At 36.3% G+C, this 24,034-nt stretch overlaps 1 protein-coding gene across 1 annotated transcript in view; it reads left to right on the top strand.

Moving 5' to 3' along the window:
• TRPC4 (transient receptor potential cation channel subfamily C member 4) overlaps positions 1–24,034 on the top strand; it is a gene marked incomplete at both ends in the record, with an annotated part of 90,206 nt that overhangs the window by 21,149 nt on the left and 45,023 nt on the right. The window contains one exon of the mRNA XM_079542044.1: positions 3,841–4,359. Within this exon, the coding sequence (XP_079398170.1) occupies positions 3,841–4,359 (519 nt within the window). The remainder of the gene's footprint in view (positions 1–3,840; positions 4,360–24,034) is intronic.

Below are 24,034 nucleotides of genomic sequence, written 5' to 3'. Positions count from 1 at the left end.
GTAATTAACAAATTGAAACCTTTCCAGAGAGGCCAGGAAAGCTACCTACAGAAAGCATGAAAATGACAATATAGCAGATGGCTGTTACATGGTGCGTATCACACACGCTGCTCTGAAGTTAGTTTTTTCTTAAGCTCATTTTGGCATCTTCCATCCACTCAGTAACCAAGCAACATTCCAGCTGTGCAAGGCACAGCAAGTATCCTGGCATGGGAAGAGGAACCCTTTCCCATATCTGGGACACCATTGTGAGCCTGCTATTTGTGCAGAACTGTGAGGAGAGTTTCAGCTTTCAGAATAAACAGGATCCAGACTCTTCCAGTGATGTGGCAACTGCACCCTAATTGTCTTGAAGTTATACCTTCAAGATATTTAAAATATATAGAAATTTATTAGGAACTTAATGCATTTGAAAGGAGTTAGAGTAGGTAGGCTGTTATTTTGAAATTTTGAAATTTTCATTTTTTTTTCAGCTGATAATCTAACAATGTGGAACTAAGGAACAGGAGAAATCAACTAACTAGAGTCTGAATCAGTTAACTATATATGCATAGGGATATCTTGTATGCTGTGGGCTGTACAGAAAGTCAAAGTTCAGTCTTTCCAGGATGTTTGGTTGATTGACAGTTGTAGAGAAATAGTTCTGAACTAACTGATGAGCTTGCTAACACACCCTTGTAATATTAATTTCCTAATATAGTTTTTTACTCCATCAGAGAACATATGTATTCATTTTTCTATCTGTCATGTATATATGTCTTTATAAAGGCATGACTTAAGCAAACGAAGTAGGAACTGAGCTATCCAAGAAAAAAAGTTTCTTTACATAGATTCTGGTCTCCTGCACCTAAAAAAGAAATAAAAGGACATTGGGGTTTTTAAATCTCTCTGTTAGAGTACTGCAGGAATGAGAATCATTATGAGAAATCTAAACAGAGACAGAAACGTACGTAGGGTTTCTATTCCTTCTTTTTTCCAGAGTGACTATTTCCTGAATATCCAACAGGACATCAGAAATCATTCTCTACCTTGATGTCATTTTGCCTAGGATAAAATGTCTCAGGTTTGTTTGGCATTAATTTATACCAGATTTCTCTTTCTGTCATAGCAAAGGGACTTCACACTAGCCATAAAGGGAATTTGTACACATATTCAAGAGGGCTGTTTCAATTGGTATCTAAAAAAATTCTTAGGTATCTAAGTCAGACTGACTCATTCCTAATTACAACAAGCACAGGGGAAAAGAATGCAATTAGAAAAACCTCATGTCCCTGAACAATAAAATGTACAGATCTGTGACATGCTTTCTTTCTTTTCTGATGTTTTTTTTTTTTCCTACTCACCCCCATACAGATGTACATAAAAGTATATAATCCTCAAACTGCTTTGCTCAGCCCTATAAATAAAGTTGAAATAGGAAAAAAAATTCAATAAAACATACAAAGGCAAATATCATTTGACCTTCCTAAGTTTAAGCAGCCTCACACTTGACGTATTAACTCCAAAGTGTATCTCATATTCACACCCCTTCTGAGCCTTGGGGAGTTACAGTCACAGTCAGTGTCTGTAAGACTTAGTAGCTTTTTATCCTCTCTGGACTTAAGAAAGAATCATATATTTTCTAAAAATGCTCTGTCAAAGATTTAGATTGGGTGGCTGATATCACTGAGTGTTCATTATATGTTTTGGCTTCTTTAAAGGAAATTGTACTTCAGTATTGTGGAATTAAAATTCTTTGTAGGTCTAGTGACTTCAGAGCAAGTACTCATAACTTTAGGGTAGTGTGGTTAAGTTGCAGTTGGACTTGATGATGTTTAAGGTTTTTTCCAAACTGAGCAGTTCTATGATTCTATGATTCTATAAGTTCAAAATGTAAGTACTTCATTATGCTGCTGATGAGGGAATAATTTGACCTTCTTGCTTTGGCATTCTTAATATCTTTGGTTTAAGTGAGGAGGAAATTTTAAAATAGGATGTAAAGGTTCTGAGGTTAAACTCATGATGTAATTAAAATTACAGTCTCAGGGTCTGCCCTTTAAGCTTAAATGTCATTGTAAGTTAAGGCTGAAATGATTTAATGCACATTTCTATATTTGGGTGAACTGTGATGGAATGAATTCCAAAATGTGTGCATCAGCCTTACAGCCGGGTTTCTTTAAGATGAAATATTTTTACAAACAAGGAGAAAAACAAGCGAGTTTTGAGCTTAAGAATCCCATACACAAGTCAATCACTGTAATACCATGTTGTTTAGAGTTGTGTGTCCATTAACATTTCAGAGAAGATTGAGGTTAATGACGTGTTGCGATAGCTTTCAGTTCTGGCAGTGCTGGAAGCAAGTATTAGTTTAGTACTGTCAGACAGCACAAAGATAATAACATGCTAAGTGACACAGGCATGGCCTGAACTGTTGCTAAGATTTGAAGCTATGTCTTCTTATCCTTCAGCTTTCTGCCCTTCCAGCTATTGCCTCTGCACCTTGTTACCCAGGCCTGAGCGCTGGGAGACTCACTGGCTGCGGTGGATGCTGGCAGAGCACAACACATCCCTCCCAGAAAACCTCTGTTCAGCCAGATCACCAAAAGCTCACTTTTCCTAATGCAGTCTTTGAGCCACTACCGCCATTTTCATTTCTTTCTAGCCTAAAAAAACATTGATTTATTTAACTGTGATTCAGAGAGCAGGAACAACGCATGCATGTGTGCTCATGTGCTCTCTTTTTTGTCTGTATAATATGCAAGTAACAGAGAAGATAAATCTAAAACTACATAGCTGGAGAGATTTGAGGATTGGAAGTGTCTCATTTTGCTCAGTGACATCACAGACAAGAGAACAAGAGAGAAAACAGATATATGCATCAGACAAATCTATATATCCAGGCGCATATCAAACTCATGAGCTTGGATTATTTGTCTTCTTCAAGCTGAAGCAGATTGACTTTGTACCTGATTACCAAATTGAGGACTAAAAGCTGTCCATAAATGCTGCTCTCTACACCACTTTTTTAATTGATATTGGCTCATTAAAAGTATGTGTCTTTGTTGTACTAGTCTAATGAGATCTAATGAGATGTCTTGATATGCAAAACATTTAGAGTCAAATGTTGTAAAAAATAAAAACAAGGTTAAAAATAAACATCTTGCAATGTTTTGATAAAACGTGGACCACAACAGACAACTAAATCCACGGTGATGTTTCCTCTCTTGGGACCCTGTGTTACCTCTTGATAACCCCTACTCCTGTTTTCCTATAAGCAGAATACATTTGTCTGCACACGTGAATGTAAAACTGAGACTAGTGAAATCTTTTCAGCCAGTATCTTTGTTTCACTACACTGTCACGTTTGTAAAATTCTCCTGCAAATGTGTGTTTTCTTTCACACTGATTTGCCCTTTTTATTTTGTGACTCCAGCTTGCTGTCTCCTGTTCACTGCTTCCTTCAGAGAATCACAATTACACCTCCATGACTCTCCCTTATAAAAGTGAGATTAATCAGTGAGAAATCAGAAAGTATTTCCATCTTTCTCACAGCTTGCGCTTCAACACACCTGACAAGAACATTTGTATCTGACATGTTTATTTACTCATTTGCACTAACAAATTGCTGCCTGTGGGCTGTACAAACAGGTTTTAAAAATCAAACTCTCTTTATGCAGTTTTATTACTTGAACAGAGGCTATCTTGGCTAATTGAATTGTTACATTTAAAGGGTTTCCTTTGCTTCTGGCCGCAAGCAATAATCCATCAGTAACAGTAAAGCTGATAAATTATCTGTACCATAATTTTCTGTAGCTGTCAGTCAATTAAGAAGCCTGCAACAGTTTTTGCCTTTTCTTATAGGTCCCACCAATACTTCTGGACAAGCAGTTTTCAGAATTCACGCCAGATATCACACCCATTATTCTGGCTGCTCACACCAACAACTATGAAATCATCAAACTCCTCGTGCAGAAGGGGGTCTCTGTGCCCAGGCCACACGAGGTCCGCTGTAACTGCGTTGAGTGCGTCTCAAGTTTGGATGTGGACAGCCTTCGGCACTCCCGATCTAGGCTCAATATCTACAAGGCTCTGGCGAGCCCATCTTTGATTGCTCTGTCCAGTGAGGATCCTTTCCTTACTGCTTTTCAGCTGAGCTGGGAGCTACAGGAACTGAGTAAAGTTGAAAATGAATTTAAGTCAGAATATGAGGAACTGTCGCGGCAGTGCAAACAATTTGCAAAAGATCTTCTGGATCAGACACGGAGTTCCAGGGAATTGGAAATTATTCTTAATTACAGAGATGATAATAGCTTAATAGAAGAACAAAGTGGCAATGATCTTGCAAGATTGAAACTGGCAATTAAGTACCGTCAAAAAGAGGTGAGTATGCTGGAGAATATTTAAACATATTAAGTAGTAGTAATGTGCTAGATAATAGCCTGAAGCTTATCCTTTTAACTGAGACAAATTCTGCTGTTTTTCTACATGGTCTCTTCTTTCTTTATATTTTTAATTACATATATTTGAGTAACTCTTATTATAATATCAGAATCTGAACTGTTTTTCTATAGCCTGTGTCCAAACAATTTTTTCTGTTACACCTGTACAGACTCTCTCCTGTACCTGTGCTCTGAGATACTCTTCAATAGGAGGATGAGAAATATGTACAGCATACTTCAAAATAACTTTATGTATTAATTGTGCCTAAAAGAAAAAGGAAGCTATGTGTTCAGATACTTGTGACATAAGTTACTTCTCTGGAGGTTTCTTCAGAAAGGGTCAATGAGTACTATAAACAGACAAGGAAACATAAGGTTACTAGCAATGTGAAACTCCCAGAATTTTAACATTCTTGATGTTTGTTTTCTTCTTCATAAAATTCAAAATAGAATTACCTGGGTATTTCTTTCCATAACAGTTAAAAACTCATGAGTATATTTCACAGATACAGTTATTCAATTGAAGCTTGCATTTCTTTTAAAGATATGCATGCAAAAGCAAGAGAATCATAATGTAAAGATGTGTTACAAAGAAAATTCCTCTGAGACTTCCAAAACTTCATTTGATCCCTGCTAGAAATAAGTTGAAATGTATTTTTTCATCTCATTTGGAACTTCTATATCAAAAATAAAATGAAATGTTGAAGTGTAAAAGCAAGAAAAAAAACTAAAAAAAGGTTAATTGTTTTTATCAGGTATTATATATATTTTTTTAAATCTGTGCTGTATTGAACTATTTTATCATTGCTAAGTCTCTATTCTGAAAAAAATATAAAATTATTAATATTTTAAGTATGTGAGAAATATTTGCAGGAGCAGTAACTACATATGAAATGACTCTGTTGACCATTTAAAATATAATTAGCAATGTTAAGATATCATGAAAACAGGGACCTACTGAAGTACCAATGCAAAAACACCTGAATTGGTCTCTGATCTCATAATAACCAATCTAACGTGTATTTTTTTTTCCTTCTGGATATGTACTGCATTATTATATAATTGTTTGTCTAATGTTTTAGGCAATAAATTCTCTGCCTTTGTAAATTATTTTCAGATGCTGCAGTTCCAGACTTGCCTTGCAGTAACTAGTTTTTGATTGCTTGAAATGTGAATTTTGTATTAAAATGCATGATCCTATAATCATTTAGGAAATTCTGGTTTCATTAAACAGCTAGAATACAAAAATCCGATAGGTACAAAGCTTGAATTTTCTTAATTTGAGATACAGACAGTCAGAGACATCTGTTGGGGGGAAATGATTTTTATAGTTGCCTTTGATTCCCATGCCTAATTAAATTGCAGTATTACAGCTGATTACACTTTATTGATTCTGTGTAATAGCAAACATTAAAGCAATACTGTTTTTTTCGTATTTTACATACATTCTTCACTTCTATAAATATTTCCTGCTATTCCTCCCCTTTGAGTCTCTCTGAAGTAAAATCAGATTTCATTAGATTCTTTAGCTGTGCTCCTTAATATATTTGCTACTAGATACTGAAGTATTTGCAGGTGTTAATGATTAGTTGTTTTTCTTCTGATGATTAAAACAGTTATTTCTGGCAAATCAGGCACAAAGACCAAGAAGCTTACCTTGGGCATAACAAATACTTGGATTCTAGCTATACTGGTAGATACAGATCATAATTAAATTAGATCAGATAGGTATTTCTGTTTCTGGTGTTAAGGATTTTACAAGATGTCACAAGAGGTACCAAATCCAGCAGGCTCCAGGGCTAGGGCTTCTTTCAGCCTGGCTCCTTTTGGCCAGCCTGTACGGTATCTAGAGAACCCAGGGTCTCTAGCATACTGATCAACTACTCATACAAGACAGGCCTGGACTGCTTTCTCCTCTCCGTTTTGTCATGTTTCTTCCTCGATCATTCGCTTTCCCCCTCCTTTGCCCTTTCCATAAACATCTTGTAATAAAGTTTATGTAATCCTAGAAGTTTTTTCTGATACTCCATAATTAGTTTCACAGTTTCATGAGCCCCGTAACTCTCACGATGATACTTTCCCCTCCTTATGGTCTGTTGCAAAGCTGAGGTTGACCCTTCTCAAAGCAGTTGCATCCAGTCCTTTAATGGCCCATTCATACAAGTCCTGGTCTTCATCACTGCCTCTATTGTCCTCTGGTTTCTGTACTTCTGTGCTGACTTCATTTTTTTCCTTTTTATTTTCTATTTTTGTTATGTTGGTTAACCTTTAACCAGGTAATTCACTGTATCAGATGCTGTCACATTTCATAATTCTTTACATGTTTGATTACCAGCAGAAGAGGAGATTCATAAAATTTATTTGAAAATGGCAAGAAAAATATATGGGATAGATTAAAAAAAAAATATATATATATATATATATAATTTAATTTGCTTCAAAATACAGATTTGGCTTCCTCTGCCCTATATATCTCAAACACCAAAAGTCAACTCCCCAACAAACACATTCCTATTCTAAGAGAAGAACCATAGATTTAACTTTTTTAACTGGGGGGAAAGAAAGGCTTTAATACTTTTCCTCCTCTGTTTTCCTTTTTCTTTTTCTTCCTCCTCTCCTCTGCTCTATTTTCTGTTTATTTTCCTTTGTTGTTGTTTGTTGCTTGGATGTTTTAGTTGTTGTTGTTTTGTGTTTTTTTGTATTTATTTTCTTTTGAATAGTAAAATTCCACATTATGGTAATATATTAGGGTTGAGGTCAGAGATCCATGAATGAACAGGTCTGATTGTTCAGAACATCCAGTCTAAGTCCAAGAAATGTGACTCAAAATAAGAAAATAATTTAGCATGATGAAAACTGTTTCAGAAATGTGCCATGTTGTTCAGGAGTCAGAGTTCTCTTGTTTTTTTCTTTCAAATTTCAAATTAGTCTACGAATTATAAGCATTAATTTATCTTGGCCTTAATAAGCAGGCAAGCATGGTGATTGTTAGAACTCAGTATCGTAAAGGAGTGCAGTAGGTTTTGGATAATATAACTTGGTTTAAACCAGATACTAGACTGGGTAGGAACATGAGATTGAGAGATCTTGTGGGAAAAGCAGATAATTGAATGATAAAGAATTTTTCTGGTGTAAAGAGAAGAAAATTCGCATATATGAGAAAACTCCAGCTGGGAGTTGTTGAAGAGCTTCTAAAATGATGCAGTGTTTGATCAAATATAGATATAGAATCATCTTGTAATGAACAAAGGTCATTAAAGTTGAAGTGATTAAGCACTGCTCAATGTAGTGACCTACTAGCCCATGGTACCACATTTGTATTATCATCTATGGAAATAAAGAAAGCATACACATTCAGAAAGTTAACTGATAAAGCCAATTGCTTTGTCAGTAAATAATAACATGAAAAAAATGTACCAAGTTTACACTGTGGAATGATATCTGCAGGACTGTTAAGAATATCCTCGCAGACTTGTGTGGCAGAACTAGGAAGTATCTGTCAGCACTTATGTGTAATTACCTGCAATTTTAGCATAGCACGTGGGACAGAACACCCAAGGTACATTTTTTTCTTTTAATTTTGCACCACTAGTGCTGTTTGCTTGTAAGAAAAGAAGAGTTGCTAATGCTTATGATGCCACTTTCTACCATTTCCCAATCTACAATTGTCAGCAATATGAGAGATTCCCTGATACCACCACTCTACATTGGGTGCTTACTCTGTGCTGTACAATAATATCTAGACTAAGGCACAGTTTAATTTTGTAAAGGCTGTCACTTAACTTTCTCTGTGAACAGTGAGAAATAGTTTCCTGTTTTCCTGAAGCAAATAAAAATACTGCCCAATTCAACTGTGGTTTCATTTAAGTACTCAGAAGGAATATCCCCAGTTTTGTATGTGATTCACAAGCAGAAGTTATTCTCAGATGTCACGTATGACTCATATGTCACTCTGAGTTCAAGCAGATTGCAAACCATGGTGCAAAAATGCAGTTAAATACTGGAGAATAGTGCAGTCTATAATAAGAAGTAGAGCCAGTCATCCTTGCTGCTGATTGTGGAGTGGGTGTCTTGTCTTACATATTGAGACTATGTACTAAAGAAATCTCAGCAAAACCACGTTGTCTGCCACTATTCAATTAGCTTGTTTTAACTGTGGTTCTGCTTAAATATTATACATGTATCTACACAAATGGGAAGAAGCATTTACTACAATGCCTACTAATTGTCAACCATATCTGAAAAGGAGTATTAATAGGCTCTAGTCTCTGTATTCTAGGTTCATAAGAACTTTTTTTAGGGCAATGCAAAAAATTGTATATGTAATTTATCTCTCTGATTAGCCTGGCCTGCCTCATACTAACTGGCCACTATCATTTAAGACATAGTTCAAAAATAGTAGCAAGCTATGGTTGCCATTATTGGCAGTACTATCTCATTTTGCTTTGCTATTAGACATTTGGTTATCAACCCAGAGAAAAAGAGAAATGTTAATTATATTTATATTCTTCACTTTTCAAAAGGATGGAGGCTACCTGTTCTGTTTTGTTATGGTTTGTTTGCTCTTTTTCCCATTTTTAGTTTACCATGATCATATTTCTCTTCCTCTGTAAGTAGTAAGCAAAAGATCTTCTTCAGTCTTGGCTTTTAGGATACCATTCATTTGAGGAAAAAAATTTTAAAACACTAATCTAACTAGAAATGGGTAAGAAACATGTTTGCAAATTCCATTTTTCCTGAGACCAAGTATGAGACCTTAGAGTCACCTTGTCTTCTTGATGGCACCGTTTTTATACAAAAATACAGATTTTCTTACAATACTTACTATGGAGGAACATCAGTTCTGCCATAGAAGAATGAGTAAGAAGTAAAAAGCAATGGTGTAAAGTAAAGGCAGAGCTCTCACATGTGAGGTGAGGAAAAACAAAAGTGGCAGCAGTATTTCTGAAGGTTAGGAATGGACATTTCTTCTGATCTTGAATTATTTTGTAAAGCTTTGATTTAAAACACTGAACAGTTGCTAAATTTCCATTTCTCTTTCGAGTACATTTCTTTAGAGCTGAAATGTTGATTTTTACCAAAAATTTGGCTACCTAACTTCAAAACCTTTCCTAAATGCCTACTGCTGATCTTCTAGAAGTTCCCAGTTCCGTGGGCAGGCTTATTTCTGAGTCATTGGTGTCATTGGTACCCACAGAGCCTGAACTGGCAAAGAAGCTGAGAAAAAGACAGTGGGTTTTACCAATTAGCATGGTTAAAGACCATACTCTAGATTAAAAAGAGTAGAGACTTTAATAATGAGGATTTTATGGAAATTATGTAATGGAAATCAGCTTCAAACTACCTTGCACATTTATTTCCAGGCAGACAAGAAATAAGACTGACACTCCCACAAATAAAAAATAAAATATAGCTTATGGATCAACTGTTTATAACATAAACATATAAGTTAAAATGCACACCAAAGGTTACTGATATAACCAATATCTCTAGGTTATTAACTGATTAATTAATTCTGAAGTATAGTAATGTGGTAGTTATATTTCATGGATTTATTTTTGTTTTCTAGGAAAATGGGCATGCAAGACTGAAAAAAAAAAAAAAAATTGCTTAAAAATGCCATTGTGAATTCATCATTAATTTTCTATGTAAAATACAGTTCCACTGAAATGTAAATGTTTCACGATACTGTCACAAATTCAGTGAAATTTTCAATGAAAAAGTGTCAATTCATTCCAAATCTGTCATTTCATGCTGATGCCTAAACACTTTATTTCAATAAAATAAAGCTTTTTGTTTTACTGTAGATTCTTCTTCAATTGCACTTTAACATTTTTGACAGAGTATTATTGATACCTAATATAGTACATATCATTTTATTGTACAAAGCAGTATACATTTGATACAAAGCAAAAATTATCCCTTATCACAATGGAGCATTTCAACAATGACTAGATTAAAAAAAAAAAGTGAAAGTACTAAAATAAAAAGTTGGCATCTCCTATGTAATATGTTCTAATTGTTTAAACTGTCATTCTTCTGGAAACCTTGGCTTTTATTCTGATATGGAATATCAAATATGTCTGAAAATGCTGGAAATTTCCACGCAGCTCCTCTGGCAGCAATGCATTGTGGAAATCTGACTCAGTGAATTTTCCTTTTGAATCACAGATTGGTTTTGAGTGATTTTAGTAGCCATTACATTGAGTTTCTGATTAAGATTCTTTGATATACAAAATCCTGAATTATTGACTATGTGACGAGGAATGACTTTGGAGACACAACATCTAAGAATTGCCTTGTAAAAAACAGTAAGAAAAGTAAATAGAAACACAGGAACTATGTGTTAGCCAGTCACTGCAGCTATGTGATTGTTTGTCAAAAGACTGGAAAGGTGCAGTCAGAAGTCTCCATGAAAAAGAAAATAGCAAAACCCCACAAAGCACTGACTCAGATAATATTTGGACATTTTTAACACAAAAGGAAGATGTGTTTAGTCTATGAATCCTATAACTGAAAGGAGTGATGTATGCAGGTTTGAGTAGATGTCTCCAAAAGACCAGTTTCTGCAGACACTCAGCCGTAGTATTCCAAAAGTTTGATAAACAGTTTGCCAGGTATTCTAAAGCAGGTCATATGTTTGCTTTGTAAATCATGTAAAAGTCTCTATGTTTATAGATAAAGACTCCTCAGATTGTTAAATAGCATAAATTATGAAAGTAGCTTATCCATCTATCACATATGCTTAAAGTCTTACTCTAATTAATTATCTGTTACATCAGAACCCAGAGAAAGCTGTGGTTATTGCTGTTAGGAAAAAAATGTTCTTTAATCACAGAGTGGGAGCACATCTGTTTAAGATGGGTATTTAATTTTGCCTACATTTCAAACATGCAGTGAAGCAATTTTCCTAAAGCGAGTATGAAAATTCCTTACATAGTCAAAAGAGAGTGGTACACACACAGGGAAATCCTGCCTGCTCAAGATAAGATGTCTAAGTTGACTGTGGAGACATCTCTGCTCCCTTGGCTTGGTAACGAAACAGGAAACTTCAATTAGAAGAATTATTTCATGAGCCATTGAAAATATGATGCAAGTTAGATACTTTATTGCATCAACTGTAGGTTTTAACCTGTGTTAATGGAGATTTTAGATTCAGAAGGCTCAGAGGCCACATAAGGGAAAGGAATTTCTGCACTAACTTTTTAATGATGTCTCCAAAGGCAGCAGTAACCTTTGAATTCTATATGCTGCACACAAGTTCCTGTCATCTCATCAAAGTTCTAGTTAAACTATTCATGAACTGACACCAATGTCTTATTATTTTGACACCTGGTAGAAATACTTAGCTCAAGGAAACTTTCTGTTAATGAAGTACAGTGGCAGTCTCTCATTTCTGTTCCTTTTGTGCATCTTCCTTAAAAGAAACATTGCTGTGATGTCTGCATAAAGCAGAAGCAAGCAGTAGTGCATATCCCTAACTAGCAGTGCACAGCCTTTCTGTTAGGATGAGACTGGCAGCAACAGAAATTGGCTTTTTTTGTTTGAAGGAGTCAGTATTAATGCACCAATAAACTTCCCTAGAGACCTGGGATACATTCAGCCCCAGGAACTCCTTTTTCATGCTTAAAGCCATAAAGCTTTCATTTTACAAACAAATTTTGAGAGACATAGTGGATAAATACAGTAGCACACAATATTTTATTTGGAATGTAAACGTGTTTTACAGTCCTCTTTTCCCCCTCCTTCCCTTCTTCCATTTACTTGCTGGTTGTCTGGTTGTTCTTCAGCCCCAGCAGGAGCACTCATTACACAGCTCAGGATGATTAGTTTTGCTGAGTGAAGAGCACCAAAGTGAACTGTGGAGGAATCTGCTTCTACTGGCTGCCTCCACTCCTCCCACAATCTCCATCAGTCCTTCCTAAGTGCTACCACCTCTCCCTAGTGCAGCAACCCCTTTGTGCTCCCTCCTCTTACTGCTGTAGCATACCATCATACCATCAGCTATGTTTCACTCTAGTCCTCGCTGCAAAGCCCAGTACTTTCAGATAGTTCATGTTACATCAACTGTTAGCACCCGCCCTAGTAGCAAGAAGAGATCATGTGGTCATCTATCTCAAAAGGGTCTATTTAACTCCATTCTCATTTTTTCTGTTTCTTAGCTCCCAGGATGCTCTTAAGCAACTCTTCATCTCTCATGTGTCATGTAGGATTCTGTCACACAGAGCTGTCCAGTATCTAGCCTTTCTGTGTCTTTGCTAGGAGCAATTGAGCTAAGATTGAGTAACTGCTTAACAGGCACATTTGAACAGTCAGATGGATGAAAATTCTGCACAGTGTTGCAGAGGGATATTTTCCCCTGCTTCACAGATCTCCCTCCATTAGGATAAATGTTTATTGAATAAAACAAGACAAAAAAAAAGCAAACTTATGTTAGGCACATCTGCTTGTTCTTTTCATCAGCCTTCCTTATGCTCCATCAGGTATCCACAGAGCATTTCTCTCTTCCCTTTTGAGCCCTGATTTTTACTGTAAGTCTTAACCGTCAAGCTTAAAATATTCATTCATTGCCTCCATGAGTAAATGCATCCATTATCAAAGATAAGATCTATGATTAAAAAAAAAAATCCAGTAATATCCAACTCATTCAAGTCTAAGAAGAGATCAGTACTTTCCAGTAGAGAATAGTCTGAACTTTACAGCCCTAGGAATTAAAGCAGGAAAAATGTCAAAGAGGTATTCAATATGGCACTGGTATGAAAAATAAAATCTTATGTTTGTGAAAGTCATGTAAATCTCAAGCATGACTGGTGACATTTGAAATTCTAGGAGATTTTGAGTACTGAAAACAAAATGTTCCCACAAAACTATTAAAAAGTCCTCCTTAAAGGGGCATTTGGCTTCCTTCTGAAACAAAAGGGATGACATTCTTCTTCAATCCATTCCTTCTTTATCAAATTATTCTCAGACCATATCCTTCACATAGTCCAGCAGTGGACATTCTACCCATGTACTCTAACCCAAGAACTGAAAAATTCTGATGATTACAAGATTCACAAGAAAGGTAAAATTGTCAGCAGTCTGTTAATGTTTATTTGAACTTAGCTTTCATAATCATTTCAAGATTAGTCCAGATATTAGAATAGCTTTCAGATAATTGTTTAGATTGAATGAGATTGCTGAGAAATGTAGGAAAATCTTTGTTGGTTATTTGGATGCCTAAAATATACCTGGAGATTCTAATTATATGTCCCTTTTCGTACATATAGGGACACTCCAGGAATTTCAATATTCATATCAGTTTCTTCTTCATCCTCTGTTCTTTTTTTTTCCCCTAACACTTTCTCTCTTTTCTTACTCAATTGTAGAGACTTCTGCATTTTCATTGCTCTAATAGCAGAGCTGATATTACTGTAAATACTCCTGCCCCATTCTCTGCAGCTTTTTTTGCCAACCTTACAATGGTTACACATCCATGGCAGAGGGAGGTACTGTCATGAGTGAATATAAAACATTGCCACTTTTTGTTCTACTTCTATGTTGTTTTATCTTTACTTGTAATTTCACTTGCATTTATATAATGTGAGATTACAGAGTCTGACACAATTTGAAACAAGTGCAAAGGTGTATTGAAATAAAATGAGAAGAGAAATGAAAGCCCGTTACTTTTCTATGCCATTTTCCTTTTACAGTTCATTTGGCCTGACAGTAAGTGAAGTAGACCATTTAGAAAGTTATATGTGCTGCACGTTGCTCTGCAGACATACTCAGGAACTGGTCTGTTTATCTAATATGTAAGTGCTTTTGAATTGTTTCTTTTTCTTTTAGCATATCAAATGCTTAGCAAGCCCAGGACAAAGAACTGAGATTGCAGACATGCTATCTTTTACTCTTCACATTAAATGTTGTCAGGGACTCAACCGATTAATAGCTGTCATTTTAACAATAACTCTTTTCTCCTGTATCATGTATCTCAGTCTTGTGAAGATATCTTGGATACATTTGAGAATGTCAATAGGTACAAGATACAAGGGAACTGAGAACTCTAAGGACTCTACGTATTGTTGTTTATGGGCGGACTCTGTGTGTAAACTCCTGCTACGGCATCTAAATTAAGCGCAACAGGTCCTAGAGAATTTTTCAGCACTGGAAATCAGTTTATTTTCCTAAACATGTGTCTAGTGCTATTTGAGAAAGCTATAATTAAGCTATAATCAGAGATGGTAGATATGCTGCTATAGCTGTAGCGAATACATACCCTTCCAGTGAAGGAAGTAGAGGCCAGAAAACTGTATAATGTTCAGAATAGCACTAGATGTCTGTGTTTATATAGGTAACTGAATTGTAGCTCCAGATGTGAGCTGAATTTCTTCCTAAGATTCATTGTCTGTATTAACTGTATAATCACTAATGATGGGAACTTGAACAGCATTAAGGCTTGCTACTGACATGTACCTAAATTTGGGTATTTCATTCTCAAAGTGGATCCCTGGTCTGTGGTAATTATTCATGGAAAGTAACAGGCACTTCCAGAATCTTATTCTATTCATCTAATCTAAAATGAGATTATTTCCTCTTTTCTCCCAAATGATTGGTGAAGAGAAGTCCAGATACTCTTAAACCATGTTTTCTATAGCTAAATGTAAAATAGAATTAATTTTATTTTTTCAATTCAATTCGATTTGATTTTGCACATTCAAATGTTATCTGGAAAGTTGTCATCTAGTAGTGATATAATAGGAATGAAAACACCTTCTGATATCATCACTTTCTGCTGTTACTTGCCCCTTAGTATCACATATAAGAGCATGTTGACAGTGTTTCTTAGGGAACATCAAATCACACAGCTGTGTGGTTTGGTGAGGACTTTTCTCTCTGGATATCCAGTTACGCATTGTTACTTACCACTAGTCTTGACCATCTCCATACAGTTTTGTGTCCAATCTACATGGGCTGCTTTTCCTACCTCTGCATATATGATTGAATAGCATCTTGGCAGGGCTAAGTTATTGCGATTTTTTGCCTGTTATCCCCCAACACTAAGAATCTATCAGTATTTATACTCAGATCTTTTTTATTTCATTCTTTGCTTAAATTCTGTGATCTATGTGGTACTTCCACATAGGGTGTTTCTTTTTTTTTTTTTTTTTTTTTTTCCTTTCTGCTTTAATACAGGCCCTGCCATTCTAATTCTGTACTGTTTTAGTTACTGTAGTCATAAAAGATACTCGTAGAGAAAGATGTAGAGCAAAACACTGTGGAAAGCTTGTTGAAACAAGACATTTTGGGGAAATATTTTTTAAAAAGTGAGAACTCTTTTGCCAGAGAGAGAATAGGCTCAGTCTAGCTTCAACATTTTCAAACAAGAATGATAAGGAAATATTTTTATAGAATGTTTTTAAGAATAAAGGAAAACCAAAGATGAGTGCATATGAATATGAAGATGAATCAGAAACTGAACATCTCCTAGCATGTTATTTATTACATCATATCATGCATTTTTTTTTTTCTCTGACTGTGTTTCTTTCATAATGTGGAAAAAAAATATGAGCATCCTTATCATTTGTAGGAGTGAGATGACTGTTGCAGATCTTCAGTAAGGAGAAACTGCTGAAAGTCTTATAAAGTGCAGTGTACCTATGTTCTGTTTCTCAAGTACAGGATCTAGCTCATTATTTTTTTAGGTAGATGAAGAGGAAAAAGAAACACAGCCTGCTGTGAAGGAAGATAATAATATTTAATTAGTATGGTAATGTATTCATTTAAATTAGAGATTGTTCTAAAAAGCTAGCCTTAAGGGCTTCATTAGCAGCCTTGTTAGGGTTCACAAAAAGACATGACTCAGTTATGCAGCATTGGACAGTAAGCCAGGCTGAAAGTGTTAAGGAAAGTAAAAAATGTTTGGCATGTTATTAATAAAATTAGTTCAAGGCTTGGACTCTGAGTTTTTTGGTGGGTTTTTTTTTTTTTGTCCTTTTAATAGCATGCAGTGCTATTTTAATAGCTGTTCTAGCAGTGCGTTGGTGATATGGGGTCCTGAGATATTCTACATAACTGAGTATTTAACTAAGGCACCTGTCATACTCAGCCTAACATCCCTTCATATTTGATAGGAAGAGATAGACATCTCCAGACAACAACTCAAAATTTTTATGAACAAAATCATTCTTGGCACCACCTGCGGTCCTTCCACTGATTGTGACATGGGATAACTAGATGTGTTATATAGGGCAAAGAGAAGGTAAAATTCTTTCAGAAAAACATAGCGTGATAGATACAATTTCAGAAGGTAAAGAACAATAGCCTTAAGCTAATTTTGTGAAAGTCTTGATATTCTGTTCTGAGAATTGGAAAAACCCCTTAAGCTGAGATGGATGAACCTTGAGGGCCTGTCTACCGGAATCTGTTTGGCAGCCAAAGATGTGGCTTCCCTTCTGATTCACCATGAGTTCTATATTAAGCAGAAACTTTCAGGGAGAAAATGAGTTTCTCACAGAGACTCATGTTGTTTATATGCATTCACCTGTTTAGATCTCAGTTTAGAGTTCTTTGTGGGGAAAAAGCTTGGACATGGAAAATGTCTGCCTCTCTTGAAGGAAAAGGTCTCAGTCATGCCATTTGCACAGCTTGTGTTTGGGTTACAGAATGGGTCAAACAGTCTTGGATTGACTCTTCCTAAACAATATTAATTATTTCAAGATTAGATGAAAATTTTTGCAGGCGATAACTACTTTTGGAGCTATGATAGCCTGCAAGACTACTTTATGTGGAACCTTTTCTTCATTATTATTTTCAAAGCTGGAAACCTGTAGTGAGTTTGTTCAAAACCAAAGCAAAACACTTGAAATAAAAAGAAAAAAACTGTTATATGCACTAAATGTGGTCCTATTCTCAATATAAATGTGTTAGTCAAATCACATGAAAGGTTAAGTAGCATAATCACACTTGACTGAAGAGAGGTTATTGTCTTATCCATTAAAGAAAATTAAGGTTGAGTCTTCCTAACCTGATTGTGAAAATGCTCTTTGCTCTGTACTAAACCCTGGCAAAATTTGTTTAGGAGTAAGAGCACATTTTATTTTCTGTGAAAGATCTTTCCATGTATCATCATTGCAACTTACTGTGTGCAAGTAATGGTAAAATAAAACTTCATCAGTACTTAAGATGATGTTGATTTGAAGTTGGCTTGCTTTTGAGTTCAAACATTCAAGTGAAATTTTACAATCAGAATATACATATTTGCTTGGATGCTAATTATGTTTGTGCCTGAAGATATGTCCTTTACTTCAATTTTAGTAACACTCTAACAACATCACTTTGTACTGTATTATTGTATCCAAGTTAGACGTTAGTATTTTGCTGTGTGGACTGACTAGCAAGATAGGTAAAAAATGGATTGAGTAATCAAGATCAGAGATTTGTGGTTGTTATGTCATAGACAAGTAAAAAAGACAAATAAAAACTGCATTGCTGCAGGGTTCTGTACTGGCCTCTAACCTGCTTAGCAGATGTATCAGTGCCCCGTCCCTGGAAATGTTCAAGGCCAGGTTGGATGGGGCCCTGGGCACCTGGTATTATACCTCTAGTATTAAATGTGGAGGTCGGTGATCCTGCCTGTGGTGGGAGGGTTGGAGCTTCATGATTCTTGAGGTCCCTTCCAACCCAGACCATTCTGTGATTCTGTGATCAGTCATCTCAAGAAGATGGAGCTCACTGTTGAAAAGTTTTTAGGTGATACCAAACTAGAGTGAGCAGCTGATACTCTTGAGGACAGGGCTGTCAGGAGGCCAAGAAAATTATGCCAGAAGAAATCAAGTCCTGAATCAAGGAAGGAAGAAGCCCCTGCAACAACACAGGCTGGGTTCTGCCTGCCTGGCAGCTCTGCAGAAAAGAAGCTGGAGGTGTGAACAAAATGCTGGATAAAAGTCCTTCTGAGTTCCCTTCCAACCTGAATTACCCTTTGATACAATGACAGGAACTGAGGTGTCATATGCATAGAGGCCAATGTGCTTGGAAGAGTCTACGAACCTGTGATCAAAAGTACAGACAGATACTCTCTCTCATTCTTTGGTATTAAGAATTCTGGCCATGTGAGTCTTTCTCACATGTTTACCAATACATGCCCTGACATATTAGCTGAAAGCATAAAGAGCGGAGCACTTTTTATCTTAATTCTTATCAACTTTTAATGGTACATACATAATTTTGCTGTTATTAACATTGAAGCAGTACTCTAAGGATATTTAACTTTACATATAATTCAATGCATTTGAAATGACCAAGCAGTATGAATTTTCAAGTGATTCACCAAGGACATAGGTAGATGGATGAATTGGTAGAAAAGTATTTGTCACATCAGAAGGTAAAATATGAAAGTGTTCAGTTCACAGATGTTTTTTCCCTGTGGATGAAGCACAAGTACTTCATATTAGGAATAAAAGTAGTAACAAAATATATTAAGGAAAAGAATTGACTGTTTATCAGATGCATATGCTCTTCCTCAACTGCTTAAAAATTATCATCATATCATCTCAAAATATTTAGGAGAAGAACATTATCTTGTAATTTTCAAAGAGAAAATTAAGGCAACAAATTTTCCTTGTTTTCTGCTTTCCCTCTTTCACAAATACTATTAAAGTAAATTGGCCATAGTTGTAACACTGCCAATACACGTATTCTGCCAATGCAATCGCTCTCTCAGCTTTCGGTCCTTTGGCTTCTGTTCTCATTGAATTTCCATGGATGAGCTTGGGTATGTAATAGGTTCAGCAAGTTCAGTACTGCAGAAAAAGAAGAATATTTCCTTAAACAGTGAGATGCATCTGCCATCCAGTCTTCTTATCAAAACAGCAGGTGAGTTTTTGTGTTTGTAGGCTGTCAAAGTCAAAGAACGTAAGGTTTTGTGTACCAGATTCCTCACTGAAGTTTTTAAAATTCCCCACAAAAAGTACAAAAAAGCAAAAACAAACAAACAAACAAAAAAAACAACCAACCACACCTGTTGTTACGGTAACTTTGAAGCTCTAAAATGAAGCACTAAAGGAACTTGCAGTTAAAACTTAAGTGCTGTTGCTGTTCCCCTGTGCATTTGAGATGTAATTTAGTTGGCATTATAGTTTAATAGTATGGATAGCTTTGGATGACATCCTCTCTGCCTTTCACTGAAATGTTTGGCTGTTGAAGAAGTTTTCAGTTTTGATGGAAGCTGAAAATGGAAGGACTACAACATTTGCCAGGGTTGGAGCTGACAGAAGCACTGAGGGGGCTCATTATTACCAGCACCTCAGCAAGGTGGTATTTAGGGTGTGAATTTGAGAGGATGGGGTTGCAAAGAAGTTTTGTTTCTGTGATTAATGTATGTGATGCAATTAGCTTCAGGCCTTTACAGCAACAGGGTAGATATTGGGGAGAAGATCAGAATCTGGAGAGAGAGATAACAGATAGAATAGATACAAAGAGGTAATAACAGCTCAAAAGACATCATACAGTCTATCTATGGTTCAAGGCAGAAATCCTCTAGTTAGTTGATTTTTTTAATTCCACCTGGACCAGCTGGTGATGGGTCACTAGTGATGTTCCCCAGGAGTTGGTATTGCAGATAACCATGATTAATATCTTCATTGATGATCTGGACAAGGGGATTGAGTGCACCCTCAGTAAGCTTGCAGATGACACCTCCCTGTACTCAGCACTAAGGGGCTACACCTCAAGTACTGAGTTCAGTTTTGGGCCTCTTACTACAACAAAGACATTGAGATATCAAGGTCCTGGAACACATCCAGAGAAAGGCAACAAAGCTGTAAAGGTTTTGGAGAATAAGTCTTACAATGGGTGGCTGAAGGAACTGGAATTTTTCAGTCTGGAGAAAAGGAGGTTCAGGGGAGATCTTATCACTCTCTACAACTACCTGGAAGGAGTTTGTGATAAGCTGGGAGTCAGCCTCTTCTCCCACACATCAGTGATAGGACATGAGGGAATGTCCTCAAGTTGCACCGGGATTCACATTGGATATTAACAAGAATTTCATCTCAGAGAGAGTGATGAAATATTGGAACAGCCTGCCTACGGAAGTGGTGGAGTCACTGTCCCTGGAGTTGTTTAAGGAAATGGTAGATGTAGTACTTAGCATGATTTAGTGGGCAGTATTGGTGACAGTTGGACTAGATGATCTTAGGTGTCTTTTCCAGCCCTAATGATTCCACGATTCTATATGTTATGCATAAATACAGATTATGTGAAGAGGATGTGCTATCTAAATTTAAATTTTACTTTACATAGAATCTTCAATGTTTTTGTGGATTTTTTTGTTTGTTTTCTCCTTATTCAGTTATCTTTTTCTCTACCACAAGTTTCTGTGTTCTTAATTATAATGTAGGTCTGATTCTTGAATAAATTTCGGTTTAGGGAATCATGACTTCATATGTACGACCGGTATGCACTTGCTTAACACAATAGGACAGTGAAAAATCAGTAGTGGAAAATACTCCTTCATAAAGATTAAAGAGCAGCTGTTTTTTAGAAATATACTTTCTGACTTGCTGAAGCAGAAGCTGGGGCATACATGTCATGCAGTGACAATAGCCTTCAGAGTGTATTTATCTGACAACGAACAAATCACAATTACTCAAGGAAGAATATGCCTTTCACCTACAGGGACTGAAACAGAGTGTTTCTTTATATCGTTTCGCATACACAATATGCCTCTTCCACTTTTAGCTTTTGGCAAATGGGATCTTTGTCTCACATTTTTTTGAAAAATATACACACATCTAACTGACACTATAAGCCAGTGTGTTCTATTCCATCTCCATGTGAGTATCTGTGCAAGTTGGCCAAACAAAAGCGTCTTCTGAATTATCCAGTTTCTAGAAGCTTGCAATGAGTATTAGAAATGCTAATCTAGCACAGAAACACACTACACAATTCTGTAAAATATAGATATAAGTAACCCGTGCTTGAGAATTTCTCTGTACTGCTAATGGAGAGCAGACCATAGCCCAGCCCTGAAAGCAAGTGACACTAAGGGAACCGTCTGCAAACTAGCTACAGACAGTTGTAGATTTTCCCTGAATAGAGCCAGATGGAGAGAACAGAGCTAGACCTAGGCAAGAGCAAACAGGGTTGTGGATGACTGAGACCTGGGGCTCAAACTCAGTCACTGTCCCTCAAAATCACTCAGTTGTACCCTGAATCATAGAATCATAGAATCACAAGGTTGGAAATGACATATAAGATCATCTAGTCCAACCGCCCTCCCATTACCACTGCTACCACAAGCACTAAGCTCTATCTCACAGCTCCTCATCCAGACACCTCTTGAACACTGCCAGGGGCGGTGACTCCACCACCTCCCTGGGCAGGCCATTCCAGTGCCTGACCACTCTCTGAGAGAAAAAGTTTTGAATGTACCCTAAAAGTGATTCATATATAAAAACTCAAGGAAGGAAGGCTTTTTGTTTGTTCCTTCAATTGTTCTGGTCCTTTTCCATGAAAGAAACCAGCAGTGTTACGATATTTTTTCACATGGATGCAATGAAAGTATCTCCAGCACTTTCTTGAAGTACCAGACTATAAAGTTTATCCATAAATAGAAAAACTTCATAAGAAAAAGAACCATCATCATTTCTCCAGGCTGGCAAATTCCGAGTACAGAGAATTTAATAAATAGCTGTCATAGAAAATCTTCTCATTGTGGGGAAGAACATTATTTCTTAGATCTCTTCACAGGGAAAGGACATTTTCTTGAACCGCATCCTGCTCTTAAGAGTAAAGGAGCATGGCTTTTGAGTGAGCAATTATACTCTCTGCAAACCTTCTGAGATTCATATTGTGTGTTTAAAGCACTGAAGATGCACATGGTGATTGTCAGCTTGCCATTTAAGAACACACATAAGGCAAAACTGGAATAAAAGGTAACTAGTACAGCTAATGAACCAATGAAAAACATATCTGAAGGTCAGCAGAAAAGGCTACACTGGATATACAATTGATAAATCTGCTGTGGATTTATTACAAAATGTATATTTCTCCAGCAAATGGTCTCAGAACACACTGACAGTCACTGACCAAGTTCAGTTCAGTTTCAACTCTGTCTTTGTGCAGAAACGAGGTGATTAATCTGATTTTTTCAAGGGAATGCATATCCAAATTAGACAAGAGAACTTAAAGATGAAAAACATTGAAGCATTGGAAGAGAAAGAAAAGTAGACTAAGCGACTGGATACATTCAGTTCTTTACTATTAATAAAGCTGAAAAACCAGACCTCCCTACAACATATTAATAGAAAACTTTCAAGAGAAAATATGGAGTTTATTGCTTTATTCAGTTTAAATGACTGTTATGATTCTGTTTATTTATTTTTCTGTCATCTCCCTCATTCTGTATTCAGTCAAGTCTTCAAACAAGCATTAAGCTTTCCAAAACTCGCTTCTCTTCATATAAACAGGCAGAATCTGAAAATGGTGACAAGTTTTCTCCTGAATAACCTGCTCAAATCTGAAAGGATGTTCAAAAAGAGAAAATGAAGCTAAGAATGTCCCTATTACTTGTTTGGTTTCTGCAACAAACTGCACAAAGTAGGAGAGTGTCAGTCTCCAGTGAGGCCCATAGAAATTCCCAGATGAGCAAGTGTTCCCTGAAGAGGAAACCGACTATTCTTGTCTCTTTGGTATCTTTCCCTTACTCTCTTGAATTTTGATAGGTTGGTTTATTAATTTGCAACATTTCCTTTTGGCAACACGGCAGCTAGAAAAAGTGGACGAAATGTTAAAATAAGCAGGGTCTGAGAATACTCAATTGCACTGGAATTGTAGCTAACTGAAATATTAGCCCTGTCTGGCTGACCACTTAATGGTTAGAGGCCTTCCTAATTAGGGCACAAAACCCGTTTTGATATCAGAAATATGTGCTGACATTTTGTAAACAACATTGGTGCAAAAAATATATATATATATATTGTCAGAGGTATCCAAAAACCACTTTGAGAGTAATAGGGTTGAAGGGACAAAAAAATATGCAAATATTTTGACAATTATGCTTTTTTTACCTGAACATGTTTCACAGATAATTACAGCACAAATGTTTGGAACAGTTGAAATGTTTTTTTTTTGTATTTGGAAATAATATGGTTCAAAGATATCAGGCAAACAGGCTCTGCCTCTGCTCAAAGGGAATAAGCATCCATGAAAAGGATCTTAACAATACTTTCAATTTCTAGGAAAGTAATTTAAACCTATGTAAGTTAATTCAACCTGTAAACACAACTACTATGGCTCTTACTAAACATTTTTTTTCATTATACGTAGGATCATAAAAATACTTGCTTCAGAAATACCTCTCAAGATCATCTGATCTGACTTCCTGCTCAAAGCCAGACTAACACCAAAGCTAAATCAGGTGGCTTAAGAAACTTCCCAGCCAGCTTGCAAGGATGGAGGTTCTGCAGTGTCCTTTCACATCCAATGCTTAATTGCTCTGATAGGGAATAACGGTTTTTTTATAACTAGAATTTTTCTTATTGCATTGCAACCATATTCATCTTTTGTTTTGGACTTCTGAGAAAAGCCTGCTTTTGTCCATAAAAGCTTTTGTCCAATTTATTTGTGTCAGACAGCAA

Source organism: Tetrao urogallus (assembly GCF_951394365.1).
Source record: "Tetrao urogallus genome assembly, chromosome: 1".
Taxonomy (NCBI): domain Eukaryota; kingdom Metazoa; phylum Chordata; class Aves; order Galliformes; family Phasianidae; genus Tetrao; species Tetrao urogallus.
The sequence above is the reverse complement of the archived record's forward strand: the minus strand, read 5'-3'. Positions and strand labels throughout refer to the sequence as shown.